The sequence below is a fragment of the Numenius arquata genome, chromosome 15 (genome assembly GCF_964106895.1).
Source record: "Numenius arquata chromosome 15, bNumArq3.hap1.1, whole genome shotgun sequence".
Lineage (NCBI taxonomy): Eukaryota > Metazoa > Chordata > Aves > Charadriiformes > Scolopacidae > Numenius > Numenius arquata.
In genome coordinates this window covers 3,778,791-3,805,799 of record NC_133590.1, presented here as the reverse complement: position 1 = coordinate 3,805,799, position 27,009 = coordinate 3,778,791, and the positions used below count along the sequence as shown (strand labels likewise).

Here is a 27,009-nt window from a genome sequence, read left to right as displayed (position 1 = left end):
CTAGTTAAGATAACAAAGAGTTAAAAAAAAAAAAAAAAAAGATAAATGACCCTGCCTGCAGCAGAAAGGTAAAGAAACCAATTCTTAGGGGAATCGGGGATACCTCGTAGCTAAAGACAGCTGTAAAATCGCCACTTTTCAGTGTTCTTAGCAAAGCAGTTCTTCAGGTCACACATCACAGGGAAGGCAATCAGGAGCCACAACCCCAGACACAAAGCTCCAGCACGATTATACAGGTCTCATTCAAGGGTCTCATTTCACTGCTAAGTGAAAACCCAACACCCTCAGGGCTAACATCAACCACTGGTATTTCCCAAGCATGGGTTACACATGAGGTTCTACTATTCCAACACCCCCCCCAGTCAAGCATCAGAACGCCAAATATCAACAAGGTTATGTTTACTAATACTCTTACACTGCACTAAGTGTTGAATGGATAAGTCTTTACACAGTAAGAGAAAGAGACATACACAAAAATAAAGATGTTTCCAGCAGCACACATCTCTGATAAGCAACAACTTGGGGCATGGCAGGGGTGGGGGGAAGGTTCTATTTCTCTATTTCCCCACTGAATAACAGCTACCAGTTTCTTTGGTATCCTAGATTTAGAAACTGATTTTTGTCACCTGAGGCAGTGTGATTTATTAGCAGAGCAGGTACAGTTGGTTCCCAGCACTCAGCCAATTGGCACTCCAGAAAAAGTCAAGAGCTGAAAACTCGGGAGGCTGAGACTTGTCCCTGCTTTTACAAACTTGGATGCCAAGTCCCAGCTGAAGACACAAGATAGCAGTAGGCACCAGCAGAGAAGCTACAAGCAAACTTACACCCAGGAACTGGCCATCAGAGAGACTCAGTGAGGTTCATCCTGCGTTATCATATGAAAGCACAAACTTCATCACAGGGCTTGGGGAAAGAGGAAAAACAACGTAATACTGAACTGTCATTAAAATTAAGTGTGACCAGCTGCTTTCCTCTCCATGAGTTTTAGCAATAAGCCTGAAATATTAATGATCTCTGATTTAATGAAGATGTAAGAAATCCGTGATACAGAGTTGGTTACTACCTTTTAGCTTCCAGACTCCAAAAGAGCTGCCAGAGAGCATTATTTTTAATGCACTCTCACACAGGGATAGAGTTTCCAAGGAAGCTGCCAAATCTAGTAAAGGTCTGCGCTTTCCCTTTCCAACACTTTCTTAGAAAGCTGGAAATAACATTACCTTACTTAAGTGGCCATTTTAATTATTTTAGTTTTGCTTTAAAAACAGCAACCAAGAAGAAGGAAGAATGGAGTTGAACTTCTGGGCACTGTTCTTTTGACACAGAGCTAACGAAAGCTTGACAGGCAGGTCATACAGGTCTATAGGAGACCATTTTAAGAAGATTGCACATTCTCTAAGGCAGAGCCTGCATATTCCTTGCCGCACCAGGACACATAGACCATAATTCTAGATGGGGCTTCTGGCTTACCATAAAATGAGCTCCAACATCCCTGGTTCTTAGCACTTTGAAAGCCAGAGCCTGTTCCCACACCAGTAAACAAAAGTAGAGTTAGCTTCTATCTTCTATTTTTTGTCCTAAGAAGCATTAGTTAAATGAAAACATGGCTAAAACCTGGGCTACAGATCAGGAACTACACACTTGCAGTTAAAAGCAGAGCTCCCAACATCTTGGCGCTCAAAGCAGACATCTCCTGAGCTGGTTGCACAAGAATATCAGTGTCTGTTTGGGAAAGAAAGACGTAGGGTACCTTGGCTGCAGCCAGAAGAGGCAAACACCAAACATGTTCGTGGAAGGCAGCATGTCCCAGCAGGTACTGCAGAGAGGAGCCAGGTCTCAGCTCTAACACCCACCCCTCTGCTTCCAGACTGGATGGGAAGGGAAGAAGGGCGCGAGGTGGCTTTAATATCCAAATGGGATAAGATGACTCAGCAGCCCATTCCAATTAATTATAATTAACTCCACCCAAAGCAAGATAATTCCAAGCTTTTAACACCATAAGGCCATATGCCTGAGGAAGTACAAGGAGGCAGAGCAACGAACCTGCTGTTTTTTACCTGGTCAGATGCAAGCCCTTCCATTCAGCACTTGATGTTTAGCCAAGCTTAGCACCTATCCCTGGTTCCTCTTGGTCATTAAATAAGAAAAACACACAACCCGTACTGCTGCCCAGGGCTGCAGAGGGCTCTTAACACTAGCAAATGCTATTAATGTAGTAAAAAGAAACAGGTTGCCAGGGTTGCTATCTCGCTCTTTCCTGCCGGCTAGAGAGACACGGTCCCCACATTGAACGTGGGAAGGAGGCTGCAGTTGTCCCTACAAAGGGTGAAATGCATCAAGCACAAAGGTTCAGGACACAGAAACAGGGTATTTTAAGAAGGCTTAAAAAAGACCCAAAGTGTGCGCTGGTCTCTTGCATGGGCCTGAATGTCACCCAATGACAGCCACACACTTGACAAATGGCAGAAAGGAACATTCTGTGCTATTGCATTTTTCTTTTCAATATAGATACTATCGCTACATTAGTCAAGCTAGAGCTGAACTGTCACAGCCCTTTCATTATTATTTACCAAAACAGTTATCAGCCAGATTTGTACTATTAAATTCCTGTATCATAGAATTACTCTAATGCCCAGGAAACGCAGTATTATGGAAGTGTTGTTATTCCCCAGCTTGTTTTTGCTTATCTCTTTTACAAGGCTCTTTCTGTGCTGGCTGCCCTGCAGGAGACTACAGAAGTCAAGTTGTACCCGGGGGTCTCACCCTGCAGGCTTGGGGGGCTGCTGGCTCTCATGGCACTGCTCTCCCGAACCAGCCCCCATCCTTTTAAAGCAACTTTTTTTTTTTTTTTTTGAGCCTAAATAATTCAAGGCAGAACATAAGTTTTTTAAAAAGGTTTTATTTTTTCCCAGCAGCCGTTTTATTTCCTACAATAGCTGACACACACTAGTCCTTTGAGCTGACTCAATGAAGAAAGCACTCCCATTTTCTTTGCAGAATACTAATATCATCTTTGGAAGCAAGTTCCTCAACTGAAGCTTCCAGAGGCAGCACAATCAGGCCTCTGTGGTGAGATGATGAAAAGGCAAAGGACTGTATCTCGCAAGAGGCCCTCTCTTCCACAAACCCTGCAGTCTTGCCTGGCCTCTGTGCAAGACAGGAGGTTGGTTCCTGTGGTGGAGCTACATGGAGATACACGCTGGCAGTACGACAAGGCTGCCTCATCAGCTTCATCTGCTGAACTTGTGACACACAGTTGGACTCTTGGTTCAGAAAAATGTGAAAATCACAGCGGTGGGAAACTGGCCTTCAGGAGGTTGCAAGGTGCAGCCTTGCAAGTCAGTGCACGTAGAGTCATCTCCAGGAAGGTCCTGCTGGCACAGGGCTGTCACTGAGGCTAGAAAAGACGTCCGCAGGAGAGGAATCTCCCCTAAATTGCGCAAAAGCTTATCAACTCAAGCCAACAAGCTGGTCAAATGACAACCCACACCCTGAGTTTAAACATGCCCTCAGTCTTCTGTACAACCCCTTCAATGAAGTTTAATTTTCAGTAAAGCCACATGAGATGATCCTTCCACAGGGATGATTTGGCTTCTCTCCCTGGCCAGACCATCCCGCCCCATCCCATGCCTCAGGACACATCGCATGGCACAGCAAGCCCCCATGGGGACCTGACCCAGCTGAAAACTAACCGAAATAAGAGGTGGGGAGAAGAGGAATTGCTTTTTGGCCAAAAGAGATGGATTCTCTCACACGGCCACCAGTGGCAGGGGAGGAAATGTGGGCCGGCAACAGACCCAGCACTGATCAGCTCAAACCTCCTTTGAACTCACACTGAGTCACTAATTTGGGTCTAAATGACGACAGCTGGAACTGAAAACTGCCAGCTCTTTCCTGCCTCTCAGTTCTGCTTAGAATTAGACCATAACAACAATAATGCAACTCCACGTCTCTCCTTCCTTTATCCCTATGCACAGGCACTGAGAGGCGCAGAGAGGTGAAACGCCTTGGTATCTGCGTGGGAGAGCTGGGAACATCAAGTAGAGGGATTTATCTCCACTAAGCCCTGCTGTGACTAGTAGACCATGCTGTCTCACATTAACAAGCAGATTTCTGCAGTGTTCAGATTCTGTTCTCCTGCAGAGATTGCTGCAAAGGAGACGATGGGGACAGAAAGTGCCTCACGCTCTTTAGGACTGTCCCCACCACCACACGCATGTCCAAATCAAGAGTGAGAAACAGTGAGATGGTTCCTTCCCCCCCGTGCACTTCACCTGACTGCAGTGGTCCTGGCTCCCTGAGGAAATCAGATAAAAGGAGCAAGAAAACTGCCCAGGACACCACTTTACTGGCAGTAGAGGCACAGCCATAAGCCAAAAGGAGTGGTTAATTTAATATTTGTTTCCAGCCCCTGGGGTTTTCCTGAGATTAGATGCTGGTTAATCAAGCCATAGAGCAGCCATTCAGCACCTGCCCCACAAAGTTTAAAAGCTATTCTTAAAAAAAAAAAAAAAAAAAAAAAGTAAAAATAGGGACTTGTACCAAAGCAATACTTCAAATTATGCCTCCAACACAATTTGCCGTGGTTCTCTTTTTTTCTCCCTTTCCGGCACATCACCACCCACATGAAAGCCAAAAGCAGACTGTAGTACCTGGTTACACAAGGGCAGCCCATCACAGTAGTAATTCAAAAGCTTGTTCCACAATCCAACAATTTTTTTTTAATCCAGCAGCCTCATTATAGATTGATTGACACCTCTACCCATCCCAAAAGCCCTCCATCCACTACAGCAGCTACTTCATGAAGCGCATTGAGAAGAACTTTGCTGTTGCGTGTCCCTGGTGCATTAGCTGGAGTTATTACATCCAGCTGCACAGCATAAAGCTAGAGGAAACAATTTCATCAGGGTCCCATTAGGCTTAGACAGGTTGGTCTTTTTACATGCAAGAGTATAGTGGGGAATAGCTTTGGGCAATAATTTGAATGCACTGCTAAAAACATTATCTAAACTACAGATCTGTATTTACAGGCACAGGCTTCCACCCATCTCTCAGCAGCAGCTTGGGGTCTGGTATTTAATGCGTGGTGGTACTGGCAGCAGCTGGCAGTTGGTATCTGGTATAGGAACTCCTCCAGGTTCCTACAGGAGCTTTAGGTACCACGGGGACACAAGGGTCGTTCCCACTAGTTCACTGCTTACTGAATAATCCCTGGAAGCTGCCACTTTCTGGGGCTGGGGAAGGACTCAAAGAGAGAACATCTTCTGCTGGAAAATCAGCCCTGCTTTGCTTGGTGCTTTGCGGTTTGCCTCCCCAGCCCACCCTGACCCAGCAAGAAAGCTTAGAGGCCACCGCACAAGATCCTTATTATGTTGATTTAGGGTAACCCTGTATGGAATATGGCACAAGTCTAATGATCCAACCACAAGAGATTTTGATTTTTTAAAAGGATAATTCAGTGTATTCGTTCAGCTAAACAGAAAGCCCTGTGTCATAATAAAGCTGTCATGATGTTCTGGAAATATGGTCTCACTGGAGGAACACATTGTAATTTTATATCCAGCTATTTAAGAAGATGAGGCCAAGCCCTGAGTGACAGACACTTTGATGAAACAACACATGAATTAAACATAATTATACTAGAAAAACAGTAAAAGAGAACTAATCATCAAGGCCCCCATGTTGTACTGCGAGCAGTGACATTTGCATTGGCACAGGGCATTCCCATCCAGAGAGCTCCAAATCCTCCACGAATATCAGTAATTAAATAGTCTGCCACGCAGCCACGGGGAGGCAAGTTTCGCTGCCCCCAGTTTTGCAGAAAGCAAGGTCGACATCCCGCCCCAGCCCACGGCTGCCTGCGAGGGCAGGGGGCTTCTCCACCTCCTCTTTGCTCTTCCAAATGGCCAGCGTGCCCTTTGCTTTATTAGGCTTTTCCCACTGGAAAAGATGCTGCCCACTCCAGCTAGATTCTTCCCCAAATTCAGACCTAGGATCTGCAGACATAGTCTCACTAGGAAAGACTCAATGTATTTCCCCTCATAAAATTCAGATGTAATTTTACACGGGCCTGCCTGCTATAAACCTGTTTCCATATGCAACGTTCTCCCTATCCATATTTAATCTAGAAAAGAGAATATAACCGGGTTTAGGAAGCCTGCTTTTTTTCTAGGCTTCCATGCAAGCTGGATCTCAAAACCCTTCTTTATGTCAACATCAGACAACTGTTTCATAGGCTTCATCTAGCAGGGTTGGTAAGTAACCTAAAAATGGCAGATGGAAGCATTAAATATTTATTGGACTGGAGTGCATTGATTTCGGAAATTAACACTTTGCAAATTACTTCTGTGTAAACAGTAATTAAACAGTCGGGCACAGTCCAGTCCAGGTTCTGAGTAAGCTGCAACTCTTTTTGTAAGACATATGTATACATAAAAAAATACTAAAGCACGATGAACTAACACTTCTCTGCTGATTTCCATCTGCACACAGCAAATTGCTCTGCGATCATAAATTAAAATTAATTAAAACTTTGGAATGGTTTTCCACGTAAGGCTGGAACGGTGGGAGCCCTCATGGCAGGCACTCAGGCATCACGCCAGTTAAGCTTGCAGGGAGCAGGGGTAGATGATACCTTGCTTTAAAATACCAAGGACTCCATGACCTCGTGTTCCCAGTGTAACTAATGCTGGGATTGAACTGGTGGCAACAGTGGAATTGAACTGGTGCTTGTAACAGGGGGAAACCATGAGAAAAGTGCAACTGATACAGCCGAGCCCCTTGCAGGCTCCACATGTGTTCCAGGAGTGCAGTCGTAAATAGCATAAAGCTGCTATTTGCTTTTGAGCTCTCTTGTTCTCATGGGAATAGATTTGCTCAAGAGATATTGCAGTTTTATTCCCCTAAGCAGAATAATAATCTTCCACTGGTGCTATTGCGCTAGCAGTAATGAGACTTCACGCGGTCTTTTCTTTAATAGACCCTTTTTAAAAGAAAATATGTTTTAACTCTGCTTTAAAAGTAGCTTCCTTTTCCAGAACTACAAGTCTTCCTTTCAAACATTGTCCAATATCCTTTCCGGGACTCTTTTCCCATTCACTATACCTTCACAGCCAGGATGTCATGAAGCTAAACATGTCCTGTTCATTAAGGCAATAGCTGAAGCCTCATTAAAGTTCATGGTTGCTTGTAAATTAGTGAATTGGAAGCTTTGGGTACCATTCTGTAACCTTTACTTCTTCAGCACAGACTGCTATACACTATATTTTGTTACCGTAGCTGGATTTTTTCCATGCTCTGACTTCATCACTGCTTTTTTACTTTCTCCCTTCCCCCAAAACATATGTACTTAAAAACCCACCAGAAATGAATAAACCCACCTACACGGGGACGGCGAGTGTGTAAATGGGAGCCGGAGCTCTTCCTGCGGCTGTGGTGATGAAAGGGCAGAGGCTCCCCACAGACTGCGCTCGGGAATAATTCTCATTTTATTCTCATTTTACAGGCAACGCTGGGCTTTGCTGGAGGGGGGGGAGAGGGGGGGGAGCATAGAGAGGATCTTCTGCCCCCCCCAAGCTGAGGAGAGATCCTGACCCCACTGTGCAGCCCGTCCCCAGGTACCACCCACCCACAGCAGTGGGCAGGAGCGGGAGACATGGAGCTGCCCCCAGAGCAGCACCAGCACCCACCACAGGAACCCCGACCAGGGCGCCAGGCAAAGGAGGAGAAATCGGGGGGCTCCTCTGGCTTAGCCCAGCCAGGCGAGGACAGGGTGCTGCTGAGAGCACAGGAGAGGGGTCTTGGGTGCAGGGGAGCAATGGTGTCTGCACGGAGGCAAGGAGGAGCTGGGAGGGGATGCGGATGCTCTGGCAGGGCTGCACTCATTTTATTGTGTGCACATGCACGCAGGCTGCTTCGGTTTGCTTTCTCCTTTTCTCCCATTGCAAGGTGCAGATTGGTTTCGTGTCCCCAGGAGCTCCTATGAGCTGGTGAGCAAGTTTGCAGAAGAAGATGAAGAGAACAAGGCTGCCAGGGGACTTTAATGAGAGCTACTTCTATTCTCATGGTGCAGTTAAGAGTCACATAATGAAACAGAGGCTGGTTTGTTTGTTTTTTAATGAGCTCTATTTATATTTGACTTTAACTATCCTCATTCATTTTCTCTGAATCAAACCTCTACTGCTGAAATCTTGTGCATCGGAGTTAATAAAGGGCAGCTATAATCTGATTTACTGCATGGTTCCAAACACGAACATACTCACAGGAGGGGCTGACAGTTTACAGCAGCAATGTTTAAAGCAGAAGAATTGACAGTAAAATTGAACATAACTTCTCAGCTGCCTCGCAGAAAGCTGAAGTAATCCCACAGACTTGTCTGGAGGCATTTTTCTTCCATGTTGTCGTAACACGGAGAGGTTAAGGCTGCTGTTAAAGCTAGGTTTATGCTTCGCAAACTGGAAGCTGGTGAAAAGCAGGTGCCTTAACCAACAGATTTCATCTGGCTGTTAGGGACGCCCGAGTGTCAAGACATCAGAGAGAGAGGAAAAGCAGAGGAATCGCATGTGAACTCACCCAAGGAATGCAAGATCCTCCAGCTTTTTACCTTCAATAATGCAGAAAAAAAAAACCACCCAAATGAATCAAGGGGAGATTGTGGCTCATTCCCTATATAGAGGATTAAAACAAAAATCAGCAGAACCATTCCCTTGACTTCTTCCCCTTCTTAAAATAAAGAAGGCACTGTTCACAACATAGCTAGAAATCTGAAACGGAGGTTTTCTCCTTGGAGGAAGAAATTTTGCCCCTATCTCCCTACTTAAGCTTTTAAACAAACACAGCCTCATTCTAGAGGAGCAGCTGTGTAATTAAGCCAATTTTGGGATGAACAGTGTGATTCAACAGCCAAATACTATCTTAATTATATACATTAATATTCTGCTAAGAAGATGCTTGTCAAAAAAAAAAAAAAAAGATAATTCATGTTATTGCACAAGGAAGCCCACTAAAAATATAAAAAAAAAAAAAGAGAGGGGTGCCAGTCCGAGACACGGGGGGTGACTGCACGGGCGTGAAAGGGGCTCCCAGCTGCAGAGGAAGCCCAGCGAGCGATAGATAACAACCCCATCTGAGCAAGAAGAGAGTGGCCAAAAGTCCTCTCTTGTCAGAGGTGAATACTGAATGAGAGACTTCTGTGTCAAAGGGAGAGTCCCCGAGCGGCTGCCTCAGCTGCCGGGGAAGGATTTTTGGCTGTGAACTCTTCTATTTCGCTGTAAAGACATGCAAAAAGGAGCGTGTTCACAGAAACAGGCAGCAAGCAGAGGGTTGCGAACCAGAGGGTTAGAGAGAGGAGTCTCACGTGTTGGTTTGGGCACTGGGATGCCCTCCTACAGTGGGGACACACTTCAGTCCCCATCTACGGACCATCCCAGTTGCTGGGAGGTGGGCGAGGGGCAGCGTCTGGCCCTGGGTGGCTGGCAGGGGGGCCTGACTGGCAGACACGGAGGAGCCTGGGCACAAGGGACCAGAGCAAGGCAGATCAGGAGCTGGGGAGCAACATCTGACACTGCCCCAAATGGGACAGAGCATCCCTTGTCGGGATGCAGAGACAGAGCATCCCTCGTCAGAGCCGTGGTGCAATCCCACGCTGCTCTCCCGCCTCTAGCTGAGGCTGCATTGCGAAACCACAGCACCAACTGATTCAGAGAGAAAAGAAGGGATTTCCATGTGGGTTAGGAAGCCACAGTGGGGTGTGAAACTCCTGGTTCCCACTATGGACAAAAAACCCCCAAAACACAAGGTCTCAGAAAAGCCAGAGCTGCCTAGCTTGTATTGAAACACTGATTTAAAGGGAGTTTGCAATTGCACAGCAGCAAGAGCCCTCTGGTCTCAGGTGCGTGAGGTGAGTTTGGGGGATTTCTGGCTCACAGCCTCACCGCAGGGCCCTGCGCTCCCATCAGCAGCGAGCAGCGGGGCTGGCTCCGTGTGTGAACAGGAGATCTCCAAGGAAAACCCAGGTGCTGCAGGAAGCAGGGCTGGGAATACAAAAGCATTGCTCTTTCTGCTGAACAGGCAATGAACCACCGCCGTCGTGCAGAGGTGCTGTTCGGGATGAGCCTGCGGCGCAAGTGCAGAAAAGCCCGAGCTGGCTCAGGTCAAGGCTGCAGCGGGGCTGCATCGACCACCCCAGGGCCTGGGCAGGGCCAACGTACCCCCCTGAGATCCCCACAGGTGAAAAAAGGGGTGCACACGTTGGGATGAGCTGGCGTGGTCCAACTTGTCATGGAAACTGAGTCTCTCCACCTTGGGCTGTGACCAATGAGAAAGTCTGATAATGTCACAGATGATGGTGCTTTGCATTTTATGGTGCTTATGGGAACAGAACACCAGCCAGCTCTTAAGCTAGATCAAGTCAGAATCGGGTCTAAATCATCCTGGATAGTTTCATGTTTGGTTTTTCAAAATCAGCTCAGTGAAGAGCTACAGAGACACGAGTGTAAAGCAATGATGAGGAGAGGTGGCACCAGGGTGTTCCCTGGGACTTAAGGTTTTCTGTCATGTTCACCAGTAGTGTCCATACACATGGCCACAGCACTACCTGCTCCCAGACAAGAGTCACCAGTCCTTCATTGCAAGACTGTGATTTAGGTCTCAGTTCTTGCTCGCCATACATTTTCACTTGTAGATCCCAAAGAAACCTCACTTACCCCTCCAGCCCTTTGATTCTCACAAAAAAACATGAGCTTCACCACATATCTCTGCAGCAGAAACATGCCGGGAATGTTGGGGAGAAAGATCATTTTCCTATCCCAAGCCAGTTTTAAAAATGACGCCTACAAATGTGTAAGAACTCATTATGCAAATGCCATGTGGCAGAAACACAGCAACATGGCTCTCCTGGAGAGAAACGCTCTACTCTGCATACAGCAGAGGGAAGGGTGGGTTAGGGCTGAGCTCCCATTTAGCAGAGTCATTTGTCCAAATCCCCAAGCCCTACTAAGCCAGGGGCCATGGTGGTGAGGAACAGCTGCTCAGTCCCTCTTGAAGGCAGAGACAAACTTTGCCTTCAAACCAGTCCCAAGACTTACTGCATGAAGGCTGTTATGCTGCACGGGGATGGCAGCACCATTTTGCCTTAGGGCTGGAACAGCAACCTGGGGTCCAGTGACCCCAGTGTCTCCTTCACAAAGCAGAAAACCACCAGTGCCTTCCAGAGAAATCCCAGGAGCCCAGCACAGAGATGGCATGGGATGGGATGGGATGGGATGGGATGGGATGGGATGGGATGGGGGAAATTCAGTAAGGGGAACCCAGACTTTCCATTTTAATCTCTAAAAGATTTAGGAAACACTTCTCTCGCCCAGCTCAGGACAGCTTTATCTGCATGCTTTTGACACTACAGAGGTAGAGTGGTGTTTTGGACTTTGCCTCTTGCAGCTTGTCACATGCAAAGCTAATAGCCCCGGTGCCTTCCCCTGGGAAGGGGAGATGTAAGGGCACCCATCTCACAAACAAACGTTGGATTGTTACTCATCTTAACTACACAGAGGGCCAAGGTCTCATTAATTGGCACTGACATTTACAATGGAGGCCACGAGATATGAGCGATATGAAGATGGATGAATTCCAAGAGGATTTAGGAGCTAAAAAGGGCTGTGGGGGATGGTTGGTTGGTTGGGTTTTTTTTTATTCTGAGTTTTCCATGTGAAGAGGGACTATTGACATTTGAATTTGCGTTTGTATTAGAATAGGAAACATTGCGGTCAGTCTTTTGCTATGTATCTAAATTGTCAGGTGCTGCACACCGCACAAATGAAAAAAGGACCCTTGGACTCGCCACTCTCCAGCCATTGGACTTGTGGCGTGTGGACCTGAAGGTCACAGATCAGGAGGTGTTTGGCTCAAAGGGTCTGCCTTAGCTTTGGTCCAGAAGATTTAAAAAAAATAAATATGCAAAAGTCAACCAATTGACTGCCTCTACCAAAGCAGGGTCAAGCTCATGATAAAATAAAACCATCTGCTCTTTCAGACTTTCATCCCAAACCAGAATAAACCTATTTTGATGTTCTTGTGGACTTGGCTCCTTCCACTGTCTCTCATGTGCTCCAGTTGACATTATCAGGCATTCAGATTCCTTGGATGAGATCCTCAGGCATCAACCAGTGGGATTAAAATAAAGATCAGTTGAAAACAAAAGCATTAGTGGTTCTTTTGTATGCTTTCTGATTTTTGAGCCATTAGGTCATACTCCTTTTATACCTTGCAGCTTTTCTCTGTAACAGAGAGGTATATAAAATAGAGGGGGGTTTAAACAAAAGCTAGGATTCTCATGTAATCCCTTCAGTCCAGCAGCTGAGGCTTTAGGAAAAAAATCAGTTATAATGAGAGCTAGAAAAGCTGCCCCAATTCATGACTCTTTTCTATATGACAATTCCAAGAGCAGAAACAACTGCCTTCATCCCTACTGTGTCACGGATCCCTAGGAAAGGGTCTTCAGAATTCAACAGAGAAACCCAAATTTGATTCTGGAGAGGTAATTCACTGACAGTGATACCGGGGCAGGGGAAGCTCGGCAGAAGGGGAGCAGATCCTGTACTTGATCCCAGCCCACCTTTCTCCACCACCACCTCAACCTCCACATCCTCTCCAGGGTGAAGATGGGAGGGTCACACTCACACTGAGCTCTGGGGTCTCCTTCCGTCTCCCCTTCCCAACCTGTAGATTCAAAACTCACCGAGACACGAGTATGCCATTAAGGTAGAGAGCAGGAGGGTTAACATCTGCAATCTGCATCCCCTGGAGAGGCAGGAGGACACGTATTGCATGTCTCTGAGAGTGCCATCAGTGGGCAGGGACAACACCCTCCCTTTATTTAAAACCTTATTTAAGCCAAGTCACAAACCCCCATCACCACTGGCGTGGTTTTCCAAAGCACAATACATCAAACGCTAACAAGCGCTACCATCCTCAAAACAGCTTTCCTCTTTCCTTTTGCCATCCTGCTAATCGTGATGTCTGGGGCTATAAAAAGGCACAGCACAAGAGCATGTCTCTCATTCTGATCTGCTTCCGTGTTTATAACCATCGCTTATCTAATGACACTTAGGAAGTGTTACCAAGGAGACTATTTGCATCCCGCACGATGTTGCTAAAGCAACACTGCTAAATTAGATGCGGCGCTCTTAGCCTTCACCTACAGTATTTGCATTGCTATTAAAATGAAATAGTCACAGGCTTAAACTATATTTGGGTCACTCACTCATCCAAACACCTGAAAATAGTCCAATGGCAGCAGCTACGGAGTTCCCCCCTCAATCTAGCACATCTAGGTCTGCATCTCTTGCACGTATTTCTAGCTTGCCCGTCGATGTGTCCTGCAGACAGAGCAAACCATCTTTCACGCTATAACCTTCCTCCACAGGACGTGCTGTCCCTATATGTTTGGCTTTTATTTGAATACTTCAGGAGATTTTAACTGTCATAAATAATTACAGCATCTTAGTATTTGGTGGAGGACGGCAGAAGGCAGTTTGTAAGCAGCATTCATTTTTGAGGCGCAGGATGGCTCAGAGGCACTGGAAATGGTGACAACTTGCCTGAAGTCTAGGGGTCAGCTCTTCATCCCCACCCCGAGTCTTGGTTCAGCTGCCAAGAGTCACCATTCAAGGGCTTCAGGATGGCCCAAGGAAAGATTAAAAGGCTAAGTAATGACTAATAGGGTAAAATACTCATTAAGCAGGTGATAAGATAATAAAATCAAAATAATTTAAAACCATTAAGAACTACAAACAAGGTAGAAACAAAAACAAAGGCCAGGGGCTATTTTAGGTGAAGTTACAGAATAAATTAAACAAAGAAGCACAAAAGACTACTGGTAGGAGGGAAAGTGAACAAAAGGAACCAAGAGGTATGTTTGCAATGGTTTCCAAGGGAAATAACAGCTTCTCTAGAGTTTGGACATTTGTCAATATGCTAAAAAATGTACTTAAAATTAAAATACATCCCCCCCTCCATGTTAATGTAGAAATATGGACAGTCAGGAACTTTACAGCAAATACAATTGAGTAACAATATACTATATGCAGTTGTACATACACAATAATTATATGTACATATACAATATGTACATATACGGTAAATACAATTTAATTGTATTCTTCATGATACCAAGCAATGTCACAGCAGCTCTCTGAACTCAAGTGTTCTGGTGCAAATCTAGAGCAATGTATTATCCCCAAGGCTTCCTATTTTGATGGTCTGAGCAGTACACTTTGCACAACCACACATAATAATCAAATACCATCCTACCAATACCTAGCTGGAACTCTCCATCACTATTTAATATGTTTGTTTCAAAAATAGCTCCTGCTTTTAACACTCTCAAATTTAACAGATAAACTCAGGCAAGGACATAAATACTTGGCATCTGTCACTGAATTCAATCAGCTCCCTGAATCAGAGCGAAAGCACCCTGTTCCAGCTCTGCCTCAGTGCATAATATGGTTTGGGTGCCTCTTATTAATAAATCCTTGCTTTAGCCCAGCAGCGCTACTAAAAAGCACACCTGGGAGCATTTTACTATATATAAAACCTCTGTTCCAACAGCAAATTTGATCTGTCTGCAGAATCTAATCATGAGAAGGTAACACTCCTTCCTGCTGAATAGGCTACAGAAGGAGAAAGCCCATGTCCGGAAAGCGTTTCACCTGCCAGCGCTTTGGAATTGCTTATGCCTGGGAATTTAAGCTGAAATACCAGAACCTGGGCTGGTAAAGAATTTGCAGTATTAGGCCTCAGTTCAGGCAAGCAGGGTTGGTGATGTACTTTGACTCAGCTGTGTCGATGGGCTGGGGGCAGAGGGGAAAGCGCCCAAGTCCCAGCACTGCCCTAGGAGGCAAAACTGGATCCCGAGCCTGGATCACATGAACCCTATGGAAATTGATGGACGTAGCACTACTGTGTTCAACACATCAGTTGAGCCTTCCTCCTGCTGAATTGTTGTGCCAAATACAAATAAATCATTTTACCTCCCTAGACATCAGCCTACTGTAGGACAAGGGGATGGGACAAGCTCTCTTTCCTGCCTCCCTGCAATGGCTGCACTGAGGCTCAATTCCTCAGGGTTTGTCATTGTTTTAGCTCCTCCATGAGAAGGTGCAATAGAAGCACAGAAGAAGATTTCTGTAGTTGTCCATGGCTGGACAGCACATCTGTGCCCACCACCACCACGCTCCGCTGAGCTGCCTGGACATGTGCCGACACGATGCCAGTGAAGAGCCTCCTCCAAGCCATGTGGTGGGGAAGCCACCCCGCAGTGGGCAAGCAGCACTGGGGTTTGAATAAATACTCAAAGTCTAGCAGAAAGAGGGTGGCTGAAATCTTGTGGGGTTTCCCATCTACAACAGCCATACTCCCTCATGCCTCCTCCTGTGGACACCACAAGAAAACTTCATGAAGGTTTAGAAAGCAATCTGCAGCTCTCTGTGGGAAAGGGTTGTTTGTGCCCACACACAAAGGCTGCAGAAGGTCATTTTTGGCTGCCCATGCTCAAGGGGAGCTTTCCCAGGAGCCATCCCTCCTCACTGACTTCAGGTGCCCCATGTGAAACAGGCCGGGGAGGGCTCCAAGGAAGGGTCAGAAATGAGGATTTGCATCACCAGCAAGGCAGAGAGAGGGGAGGAGAGGAAATATTATTATCCTTGCCACCAGCCAACTCCTCCTTCTCCCATGGGAAATAAGATCAAAAAGAAAATGAGGTTTACTCTGTGCTAGCTATGCCTCTGTGAAATTGTCTAGGAACTTTCTGTTGATTTTGGATCAGGTCCTAGACCCATGTGGACAGAGCCCACATGTATGATGTGTCTGGGTTATTCATTAGCAAAAGTGCTCCCTCTGCAATCAAGCATGTAGAGCACCTTATTAAAACATGCCCCGCTCCATATCTGACCCAGTGGAGTTGGCATGAAGAAGTTCTCAGCACACCCTGAGAAATGCCGCTGGACTACGAAGTATGATTACTTCCCTCATCCCAGTTCCTACAAGGCCTTATCTAAACTATGTCATAAATCTTCTGGGTTTTATCTGAACTCTCCTCCTCTAAGTGACATTCTGTACTTCTGAATAATGTTGTCTCCATATGACTTACAAGGAGAACAGCAATAATGCTCCAGCAGGAGCAAGGGAAGCAGTGGGAAAATTGCTATAAGCTACACTGAACTGTTTTCCTCCTTGTAATCTTCTGTCATATTCCGAGTTGGGAGATTAGATAACGAGACTATTTATAGTGGCATTGCTGGGTGTGTATCACAAAACCTTTATTGTAAGACCACAGCAAGTATGAAATTTTAATTTTGCCTGCCACTTCCCTGTGTCACAGCTTCATTTGCAGCAAAGCATTTTTTCTTTCACAGTGGGGTTATTAATAATGGATGTAGCATTAACATTTCTAAATTGGGAGTTTACCCTCAGTCTCTGTTCCCACCCATTGCACGAAGCCTCCTGGGCTTCGTGTTGGACTGACAATATCTGCGCAGCCACCAAACCCACAGAGCGTGAGCAAGAGCAACCAGAGCTTGCTCCATTCACTGCTACGGGTCCCACCTGCAGGACTTCTCTGGTTGAAACCTCAAGCTGCTTTTTAATCTCCCTGCTAAGTCCTCCAGTGCATGCCAATAAGGTCTGAGAACAACTGTGCAAAGGAAATGCACTGAACACCAGATGATCTCCATGGAGGCATCCAGCAGATGGTGAGAACTTTCTGCCACAGCTAATGCAGGGCAGATTTCAAGTGGAGGAGCAAAGCCCCCGGCTGTCAGTACTTATCACTTGGCATCTCAGCTTTTAAAACAAAAGGTATTCATGGATTTGAGCAGGGAGAACTTTTAGCACCTTTTATTTTATTTTATGCCCTTTAAGGGATATAATTGTTGAAGGGTTGTACCATTAAAACAGGTGCACTAAACAATATACTGAGATGGGAATGGGTACTAAGGAGTACTAAAATCAGAGATTACCCATGTCCCTTACAATGTGTTCACTGTCTTTTTTAATTAAAAAAGTAAATTATTTCAGCTACTTCTCCTCTTTCTGTATTTGCTGAAATGCTGCACCATAATCAATTAGTGAGGTACATTTTCTCTTTTCCACTTTCTAGCGCATCTATTCAAGTGACTCACTCACTCACGTAATACACAAATTCTGTTTGCCACATTTACAGTTATTTGTATCCTGTCTTCTACAGTGACTCAATATTTCTATGGGAAACCATCTCTCCCCTTCCTACCTAGTAAATACTTGTTAAGTACAAAAAACTGGCACTCATCATGGACAAAAATGATCCTGCAAGATAGATAAATATTTAAAAACACAATGGCACCAGTTGCTGAAATCAAAGAAATCCTGAGTAATACGGGTAAAATTAAATGCTATATTAAACAGGTATCACTTAAGGAGGAGATCTGAACTAACCTTCTGATGAAGGGTTGGAATCTGCATGGTATATAAGCTCTGCACCCATAGCTGCTTGACTTATCTGGCAAAAGCCTGTCCAGTAGCAAGTTAAGACTCTAGTACTAATCTTTACATTAGGTGGTGTTGATGAGCAGCAGAGCACGAAACACAGTCATGTCTCCATCCAAGTAGCAGTTAAAGGGAAATCAAGCAGACCTTATGCCTAACAGAGGATAAAAGATGATCAGTGGGGTTTTTAAATCATATGTTGACATATGGGAAGTCAATGTAAATTAGAATGAATCAAGCATAACATGATTACATTTCTTCTGACCGGGTCAGGGTTAGAGCTACAGCCTTCAAGTAGGGCAAAGCCAGAGGGATGTCCAGACAGGGGCAGCTCACAAAGACTTTCATCCTCCCATTCAGCTCCCCAAGTAAAAGACAAATACCCCAAAAGTGCCCCGAATTAATTCCACTGGTACAAAGGATCCCAGATTTCCAACTCTGCTCATGGTCCCTTGTCTCTGCAGAAGCCAGACTCCTTCTTCACTACCCCACTGACTAATTACTGACACTGGCACCAGCTAGTTACAGAGCTCCCCAGCCACGGCTTTGCTGAAAGAACTGTAACGCAATGGGAAAAATAACCCGGGAGCTACCAATCTTCTCAAGTCCTGATGCTAGACATAGGGTATGTTCTGGCCATATCATAAAAATGATGAGTTCAACAGCCAACAGGGAATGCCTGCATATGCCCCTGCACATGTGTAAGCCCACCCATGCAGGAACACCTGGAAGTGTCAGTGTTACCAGCATGAAACCCAAATACTGAATATGAAGCAACAAAGAGAGGAAGGAGACTCTGCAAGCAATGCCAGTACTTTAGAATTTATTTTGTCTAAAATCTTATTACTGATTTTCCAAAAAATGTTTACACTTACTGCATTGTGTTGCTGTTTTAAAAAACAAAAAAGGCAAACCCTGCATGGTATTTTATCTCTGAGGTTGGCTGAGAACTACTAACATTTACTTTTCAGAGTTTTGCATAAAACAGCCCTGAGGCTTAACCTGACAGTTCTCTGAGAGCTGAGAATCCTTCCCTTTCGCTTCAGCAAAGCGTTGAACCGAGGTGGACTAATGGAGAATTGTATAAACATAATACCACCATGGCATCCTCCGCCCTGTAATTTTAAAACACAATCCTATTTTAATCCTGTAACTGGAAGGCCAAATAACCAGCCATATAAATATGGACTAGAATCTTATATACAACAAGCTTTTATCAGCTAGAGATCCCCAAGAATGAATGGAGACCTACCTCGCCTCGATTTTAACCACATAGTTACATCAACATCAACACAGACCTTATTATGGGTAAGTATCCCAGTGCCTGCCCTCCTCCCCAGCTATACAGCTAGCAGTACCCTAGTTAGCTAGCTTAAAAGGCAGCTCAGGCTCATGTATACGTCCCAGCCACAACAGAAATTTTAACCGTTGCCAGACCCTAAGTTTGCGTTAAAATTCAGCTCTTGTCCCCAATACTTTGGGATTTGACAATTTGTGGCACAGCACTGAGCACCTGCACAGTGCTGTGATTAAGGTTAATCTTAGATCAACCATTTCTGAATAGAGACACTATGGACACACAGGCGTCGCAGACCCCACTCCTCCGGACAGTTCAGACTCGGATTGCTCAGATGTCCTAAGGTTTCAAGGCAGACCAAGTGGGAGCAGATGTGGATCCTCAGCTTGAAATAAGTAGCCACCATGAAGGTACGCACCGTAAGTAAAACAACGTGTACTTATGTACTTGCCACGGGCAACAGTCTCAGTGATGCAGAAGTAGCTGGTTCCTGCAATTATCCTAGCAGCAGTAGGTAAGAACAGCTGCCAAATCTGAAATCTTCCAAGCCTCTGTATCAGAAACCTTCCCAGATACAGGGATACCCACAAAAACTGCTATTTCAATAGTCTAGGAAACAAAATGAAGTGGGAGCTACTTATGTTCCTGTCACTCGGGAGGTCAATGTAAGCAAAGAGAACCTGCTTTCTCTTACTCCAGAAGAGCCCACAAATGCAAAAGCACCTTTATTTATCAAAACCACAAGGTGCAGGATACACAGCCTCATCCAAGAAAGGCGTGATGGGACTTCATCACAGTCCCCACCGTCTCCCAAATAAAGCCTAGATGTTCTGTGCGTGACTTCAGTGCTGCCACGGTAATGAACCACTCTGTAAACACCCAGGCAGGGACATTCATGCAAAAGAGGATGGATCCAGCTAGAGACCAGCCAACATCAGAGCAGGCTCCATCCATCACTGCAGTGTCTGAATAACCCAGCTCCACCTGTCACTGGTGCGGAGAAGTTTTAAGTTCTCACTTCAGCGTTATCTTTATCTGCTGAACACGCGTAGCCTTAGAAAGGCACCCTTGGGAAGGCCACATGAGCAGGGCCAGTGTGTGGTCTTTGTACGTAGCAAAGTATGTAACTTCAAAGGGTTCCTCTGCCATGACCTCCTCCAATCTGCCATAAAACTGGACCCATTTTAGCACCCATAACATCCACTATTAATGAGCTTTACAGAACTACTAGCCACTGCAGGTGACTACAACCTCCTTTTGTTCAAAAGGAGCTGGAATCTATAAACTTCATTTGATGTGCTCCTAATTCTTGTACTGGAAGATACAGCGAAGGGTGGAGCTCTGCCCCTTCTCCACATGCCAGTCATTTCCCACCCCAGTGGTCCCTTTTTTCCAGAGGTAGGTGTCCTAGTTTATTCAATCATTCCTTATATGAAATTAATCCAGACTTTTGACTGTCCCTGTTGCCCTCCTCTGAAGTTTTTCCAGTTCTCTTGAATCTTTTTTAAGATGGTGGAAGGGGAAGGACCAGAACTACACACAATATTCAGATTTATACAACAATCTAATCACGGCCTCTCTTCTGTTTGGCTCCTAGTATTTTATTTGCTCTTTTTAACTGCTCCTGAGACTTGGACTAATATTTTCAGCTCTATCACCCCACAGACATTTTAATTCCTACTGGTTTTTCAAAGTAGCCTTTCTTGCCCTTGAGAAACACAGAGCACCACCTGTTGGCAAAGCACCACATGATTTCCTGGGAAATTTCTGACACGCTGGAGCATTACCTGCTCCACCAAGAGACTTCAGCACCTTTTGAAAAGGACGATGGGAAAAGAAAAGTAAGATTGATAAATTGCTGTGGTTGGAGCACGGGGTGATTTGAGGCAGTTTAAATGCAATAAATCAAAGTTCAGTAGCTTGGGAAAAAATCTAGTGCTTGGGAGAAGGTCATACAAACCTGAGAACCTCAGGCAGGAAAAACTTTATACCTACAACCCAGACACACTGACAGGTCAGAGGGAAACCAGCACAATCCAGGAAAGAATGAAAGCAGAAGGGCAGGAAGCAGGAGGAATCCTTCAAAGCCTTGAATGATGAAACTTTTGACTCTCTGAGGCTGGAAGAAAATGAAATAGTATTTCAAAGAAGAACCAATTATGACAGCAATGGGAGCTGAGGTTATCTCACAGCATCACTCTTGGCAAATCCCCACTGAACTGATTGCACCCCGACTTCTAATCCCCGTGATCATCAGCTGCCGATGTCCTTTTACTCCCCACTTACTTTTATCTGGCGAGCACACAAAATGGAGCTGGCAGCAGGATAGACTTTCCTATCAACAACATACAATTATTGAAATGCCTACACCAGCCAGATTACTATTGCCTGCGTGTATTTCACAAGCTCATAAAATACTCGTGAAAGGAGAAAAAAGTCCGACGTACTTATTTGTCGGTGGGACATAAAGTTTGGAACAGCGACTGCAAAAATGCAGGCAAAGACTGTACAATCATGACTGGTTTCCCCCATGGGCCAGGAAAAGCAGCAAAGCCCCTTCCTCCTTGGTAAAGAGCTGCACAACAGGCTGTGTCTCTGGGAGCCTGCAGCCAGAAAGGCAGAGTCCCACCCTTCAGCAAACCACTGCTGACTCCGACTTCAAGTTTCCCAGCAAAAGAAAGGACTAAGAAGAACCGTCCTGCAAAGGTACCAGCCTGCCTCACATGATAGTCTGGAGATATGAACCCCAAATCACCCCACAGAGATCACCCAGACACGTGAGCAAGAGCTATCTGTATGAATGAGCAGTAGGTACAGGGGACCATGGAAGCACCCAGCACAACGTGACTCAGATCTCGACGGGAGCCTCCAGATGCCACTGTAATACAAATAATAAAGAATAACCCATGAGTAATCAGCCACTGTTGAAAAGAGTATCTCTGACTAGCTCAGGCTGTCTCTGTAATACAGCGCATGCATTCTTTTGCATAAATATCATAGGTGCATTAACCTATGAGGAAACAGGAAGAAATCCTGCTCGCTGTCATTTACCCTGGAAATCTAACTCCCAAGGCAAGAGGGGGCTCAGGAAAGAGCAGCAAACCTGAGCAGGAGGCTGGAGGGAAGGATTTCAGAGAGGAGACGGTAACTACTTCTTAGCTTTTACAATGTAATATTGATCTGCTGTCCACAGAGATTGCTAAGCCTTCTTGAAGCTGAGGACACAGAGACAAGTGACAATAAAGAGCCTCTTGCCCATGGAGCATGGGAGATGGCATTCAGGTCCCATGCCTCACCTTTGGCCCAAGGGTTAGCAAAAACTGCATTTCAAGTGACCTGGACCAGCAAATCTGGGAACTACACAACAGCCCTAACATCGCAGTGGAAGAGTTAAACACATCCAGCAAGGCTGAGCAGTAGCTAAGGAAGGAATGCAACAGCCGCAGAGATTTGGAAGATGGAACGCTAGGCAAGGAGTTGAGCTACTCACCGAGTTACACCAGGACTGAAAAGGAGAATTAAGCGAGGAAATTGAGTAGACAATCTTGGAAGAACCCTGGGGCAGGGGAGATGGGTTGAACTGGGGATGTATATCTTGAGAAATAATAGAAGTCTCCTTGGTTGGAACAGTTTGAGCCAGACTGCCCTGGCACTAGTAAATAAACAGTACACAGAGCCACTGATGCAAAGATTGATATTTTTCATCTCAGAATAAAGGAGTTCAGATATAGCTGGAGTTTTCCCACTCGGTTCCACTCCAAACAGCCACACATACCTTGTTTGATAGTTATCACAAACCATATTTCAGAGAGGGTGGACAGTAAAAAATTTCCTGGAGTTCATCTGGCTGCATCGTTAGGGAGATTGTTACCAGATAATCATAATCTTTTGCTCAGCATTAGGAAAGTACACAATGGATCACGTTCCGTCACCCCAGAGAAGCAGCCACATCTGGGTTATGGGAAGGGAAATACTGACAGGAATGCTGCAAATAATCTCACCTCAACCTCTCCATCATGATATCACCAAGCGACAACCTCCTTCCAACCACTGGCCATGACTTTAACAGCCACATCAGGATGGTGGCATCTGATCAGCTGTGATCCTGGAGGACTTCAGTTTCCACTGGCTTTAGTTTTCGCTGTCTCCAAACCAGCCAAAGCCTCCAGGCACAACTGTGACACCAAAACCAGGATTAACAATCTGGGCATGACATACTGCTTTGGAATAGGTTAATTCCAAAGTGCTTGTGCCTAGTGGGTGAACAGCTGTGGTGAACAGCAATGTGATGTCCTTTTATAAAGGGCTGGACATATCAGATTTTAAAGTACCGTCCCACTCTGAAAGCAACAGGGGTTTCAGGTTTACTGTTGCAGGAACCTTCAGTAAAGACCTTCCTATTTCAGTTGCCTGGAATTAAAACTGCAGCTGAAGTCTGAGAATCAAGTTGGGTGCTTTCCTTCTTATGCGTGACCATCAAAAGCAAAGCAAGTATTCTGCCAGCCATGCTAGTCTTCAATGATATGTTATGCCCTCAATACCACCAAAAGTATCATATGGTCTTCAGATTTACTTAACTAAAGGTGACCATTTTTAGCAGGACTAACAGAAAAGTATAAAAAATTTTCAGCACATGTGGGCAACAGCTCTACTATTTACAGAAGTCTTATTTCTTATATAGCAGAGATGAACCTGTAAGGTTCAGGGACTGCCTCCAGAGTCACCAGACCACCTTGGAAAACTTAATGCAATCATAGATTCTTCTTCAGCAAGAATGAGGCTAAATCACCCCTGGCACCAGGTTAGGAAGAGGTCGTCACAGAAGGAAAGTAAAGTACTAGATGGTGGCCAAATTATCAAAGTTCAGTATAACGAACACTGAGCCAGACGCTGAGGGAAGAACAACTGGGGACCTTCAATTAAAATACACTATACAAAATGTTAAATGGCAGATATATAACAAAACTGTGTGACATTCATACTTTCTCTGCTATGCCTCCAGACCATTTTACAGGAACCTGTCAGATGCAATCAGACTTGTTTATTCCGCATTTAAATGTAGGACCTGAGGCAGACCCATTTCAAAAAAGACAGAAAAGGCACATATTGTCCCTGGCAGTTGCTTGGTTTTTACAACAAAGGCAATGCCTTGTTAACTCTTTGCTCCAAAATTATTTCAGTGCTCTGCTACATTACAGTCTTGAGAACATTTCTGCTTGCTGCCTCAGCACAAGTAGAAATTTAATTAAAACAGAGATTAAAGGAAGAAAGAAACAAATAAAGTGCCATTAACACACACCTCACACACAACCCTGAATCAGGTGATTCATACAGAGCATCTTCAAAATCTCACAAAAGCCACTGATAATGGATTAAGTGGCAGTGTCCCTTCTGGCTCCAGTTTATAAATTCTTATCTGCTTAAGGTTGCTTCAGAAAGATTTCCAGCTGACAGCATGATTCTTAAGAGACAAATCCTCCCTGTCAGTTTACAATTGCATACCAACTACTACAGCATCGTGTGTGCCTTCATCTTTGCATTGATAGAGGATGATGGTTCACCATTTAGGGTTCAGCATCTGCCTCCTTGCAAGTCTAATTTTAAGCACAGCCATTGTCTGGACTGAGTTTTGGACTGACTTTGTCCATGACAGAGCAGTAAGCATCTGTAACGTCTCCTTGCATGGCCGTTAAAAAAGCCATGATATAATCACCCTCTGTTCACGCAACTGTTCCGAAACACCCAAGCACGGAGGAAAGGAGCAGAGAGGTGTAACAAAAAAATAATGCAAGCATCAGAAAATCCTTCATTATAGCAACCAGTTGCCCAGCTCATCGTTAACCATTTCCACTCCCCCAGACCATGCCAAAGAAGTATCCAAAAGGGCAGTAAAAATGTGGGTAAACAGCAACATCCCTATTTTCCACGCTTGTGGATGGAAATTCTGCAATACTGCAATTCTGGGGAAGCTGCAACAAGTTTTGCTCATCTGAAATGGCTGTGGGAGCCGCACCTTCCCTCATTCCCTGCTTATAGAGAGATGCCTGATATCCTCTACCCCCACCATTCTTTGCCTTTGGCTGTGAAAATGTGCTCAGTGAAGAGGTACCCAGGTAGTGTTGAACACATACAGTGTGTACTGCTGCCCAAGGAAATCCCTTTCAAGAATGACAGGTTATTTTCTGCTACCACCCTCCCAGCTTACAGCAAAAAGGGGTAAAAAAGGGCAGGGACAGAGAGGAGACCATGGGCAGTCACTCCTGCTTGTCTTACAGAAGTCATTCCCATCCGATTTGGTCCCAACAGTGCCCCAGGATTTCAGAAAAGGGATTTCATCCTCATGAGGAACAGAATAACCATGTAAGCTGGACAAGGAGCCCCAAATACCCTCTGCTCTCTTCCAAACAGGACTGATAGTCCCATGCACACAGACATATTCCTGGAGCACCCAGAAAAGATACCGAAGCAAAGCTTTCATTCACCGAGAAACACTTGGGCACTCTTTGGTAGTCCAACTCCTCCTCCATGTTGTCCCTTGTTTTCCCAGGGTGCCACCGCCCAGGGAGACCTGTGCACGGATCAGCCACCCATGGGGCACTGCCGAGGAAGAAGTGGCAGGGCTAGGAGCAGGGCATGGGGTGCCAGGCATGGAACCATCCCACCTCGGGGTGCTCAGGGAGCCCAGACTGTCCTAATGTGCCCGGGGTGCTCAGGGAGCCCATCCCACCCCGGGATGTCCAGGGAGCCCAGCCTGTCCCAAGGTGCCTGGGATGCCTGTCGGGCGTGGGGTGCTCAGGGTGTTATGAGTGCCTGGGGATGTCCCCCCAATTTGGGGTCCCTGGGGTTTGTGTCCTGCTTGGATGCCCATCCCATCCCGAGGTACCCAGAGAGCCCAGCCTGTCCCAAGGTGCCTGGGATGCCTGTCGGGCATGGGATGCTCCGGGTGCTGAGTGCCTGGGAATCTCATCCCAATTTGGGGTCCCTGGGGTTTGTATCCTCCCTGGATGCCCATCCCACCTCGGGGTGCCCAGAGCACCCATCCCGCTTCGGGCTGCCATGGGTGCCTCGGGGTACCGCGGGTGCTCGTCCTCCCGGCGGGGGGGGGTGCCCGTCCTGCCGGGGGTGCCCGTCCCGATGGGGGTGCCGGCCGAGCCGTACCTTTGAGGTGATGGTGGCGGGCGCGGTGCAGGCGGCCCTGGCCGCCGCGGGGCAGCGCGGGGATGCTGGAGAAGCGGCTCCCCATGGCGGCATCCGAGCCGGGCCGGGCCGGGCGGCACCGCGCAAGGTCTCTCCCCGGGGGCGGCGGGGGCGGTGGCAGCGGCGGGGCAGCGCTCCCCGGCGTCTCCCGCACTCACTCCGACAGCCCCGCTCCTCCCGCCCGCCGCCCGCCGGGCCCCATGCCCCCCGCCGTGCCGCCGCCCTCCGCGGGGCCGCGCCGGCTCCACTCGGCTCCGCCGCCGCTCGGTACGGCGGGGAGGGGCGGGGCGGCGGCACCGCGCGGCCCCCCCGCCGCGCCCCGTCGCCATGGAGACAGTTGTTCCGCCCCGGGGGGGGGCTGGGGGGGGGCTGGGGGGGGAGCACCGCCGCGCACCGCCCAGATGTGCCACCGCTGGCGCGACAGGTGGGGACAAGCGGGACCCCCTCCCGATCTCCCCCCGGCTCGGTCCCGGGCACAGGGACTGCGTGTCCGCGGGGAGGGCGGTGGCACCGTTGGGTCCCGGGTCCCCGGGCGGGGAACCCGGCCGTCCTCCCCCCAGGGCACCCTGCAGCTCAGGATCCCCCTTCCATCGCAAGGATGCCCAGGGTGATGCACCCCGAGGGGCAGCCGCAGGGTCAGGGACGTTATTCCCCTCCCCAGCCCATGAGGAAAGCACCTCGTGGAGCAGCGCACCTCCGCCTCCCCGGGAGGATGCTGGGCTGGACCTCCCTCACACCTGCTGGCCCTCAACCTCCTTCCCCAGGGCCAGCCCAGCACCATCCCAAGCGAGGGAATTTGCAGCTGACCCCAGAATCCAGGCCCCTCAAAGAATCTGCATCATGCATGAACATCCACCCCAGCAGACACGCTGTGCTGGGATGCAACTGCCCTCAAGCCATTAGGATTCTCAAGGATGCAACTATGTCACTCGGGGGAAGGCAAACCAGATGGGCAAGCAGCTCCTTCTCCACCCCTGGGGCAGATGGACAAGACAGCATATAGT

At 46.8% G+C, this 27,009-nt stretch overlaps 1 protein-coding gene across 1 annotated transcript in view; it reads right to left on the bottom strand.

Moving 5' to 3' along the window:
- Positions 1–26,051, bottom strand: part of NEURL1 (neuralized E3 ubiquitin protein ligase 1) — a 164,313-nt gene extending 138,262 nt beyond the window's left edge. Inside the window, exon 1 of the mRNA XM_074159063.1 lies at positions 25,967–26,051. Within this exon, the coding sequence (XP_074015164.1) occupies positions 25,967–26,051 (85 nt within the window). The remainder of the gene's footprint in view (positions 1–25,966) is intronic.
- Between the last annotated feature and the right edge of the window lie 958 nt (positions 26,052–27,009).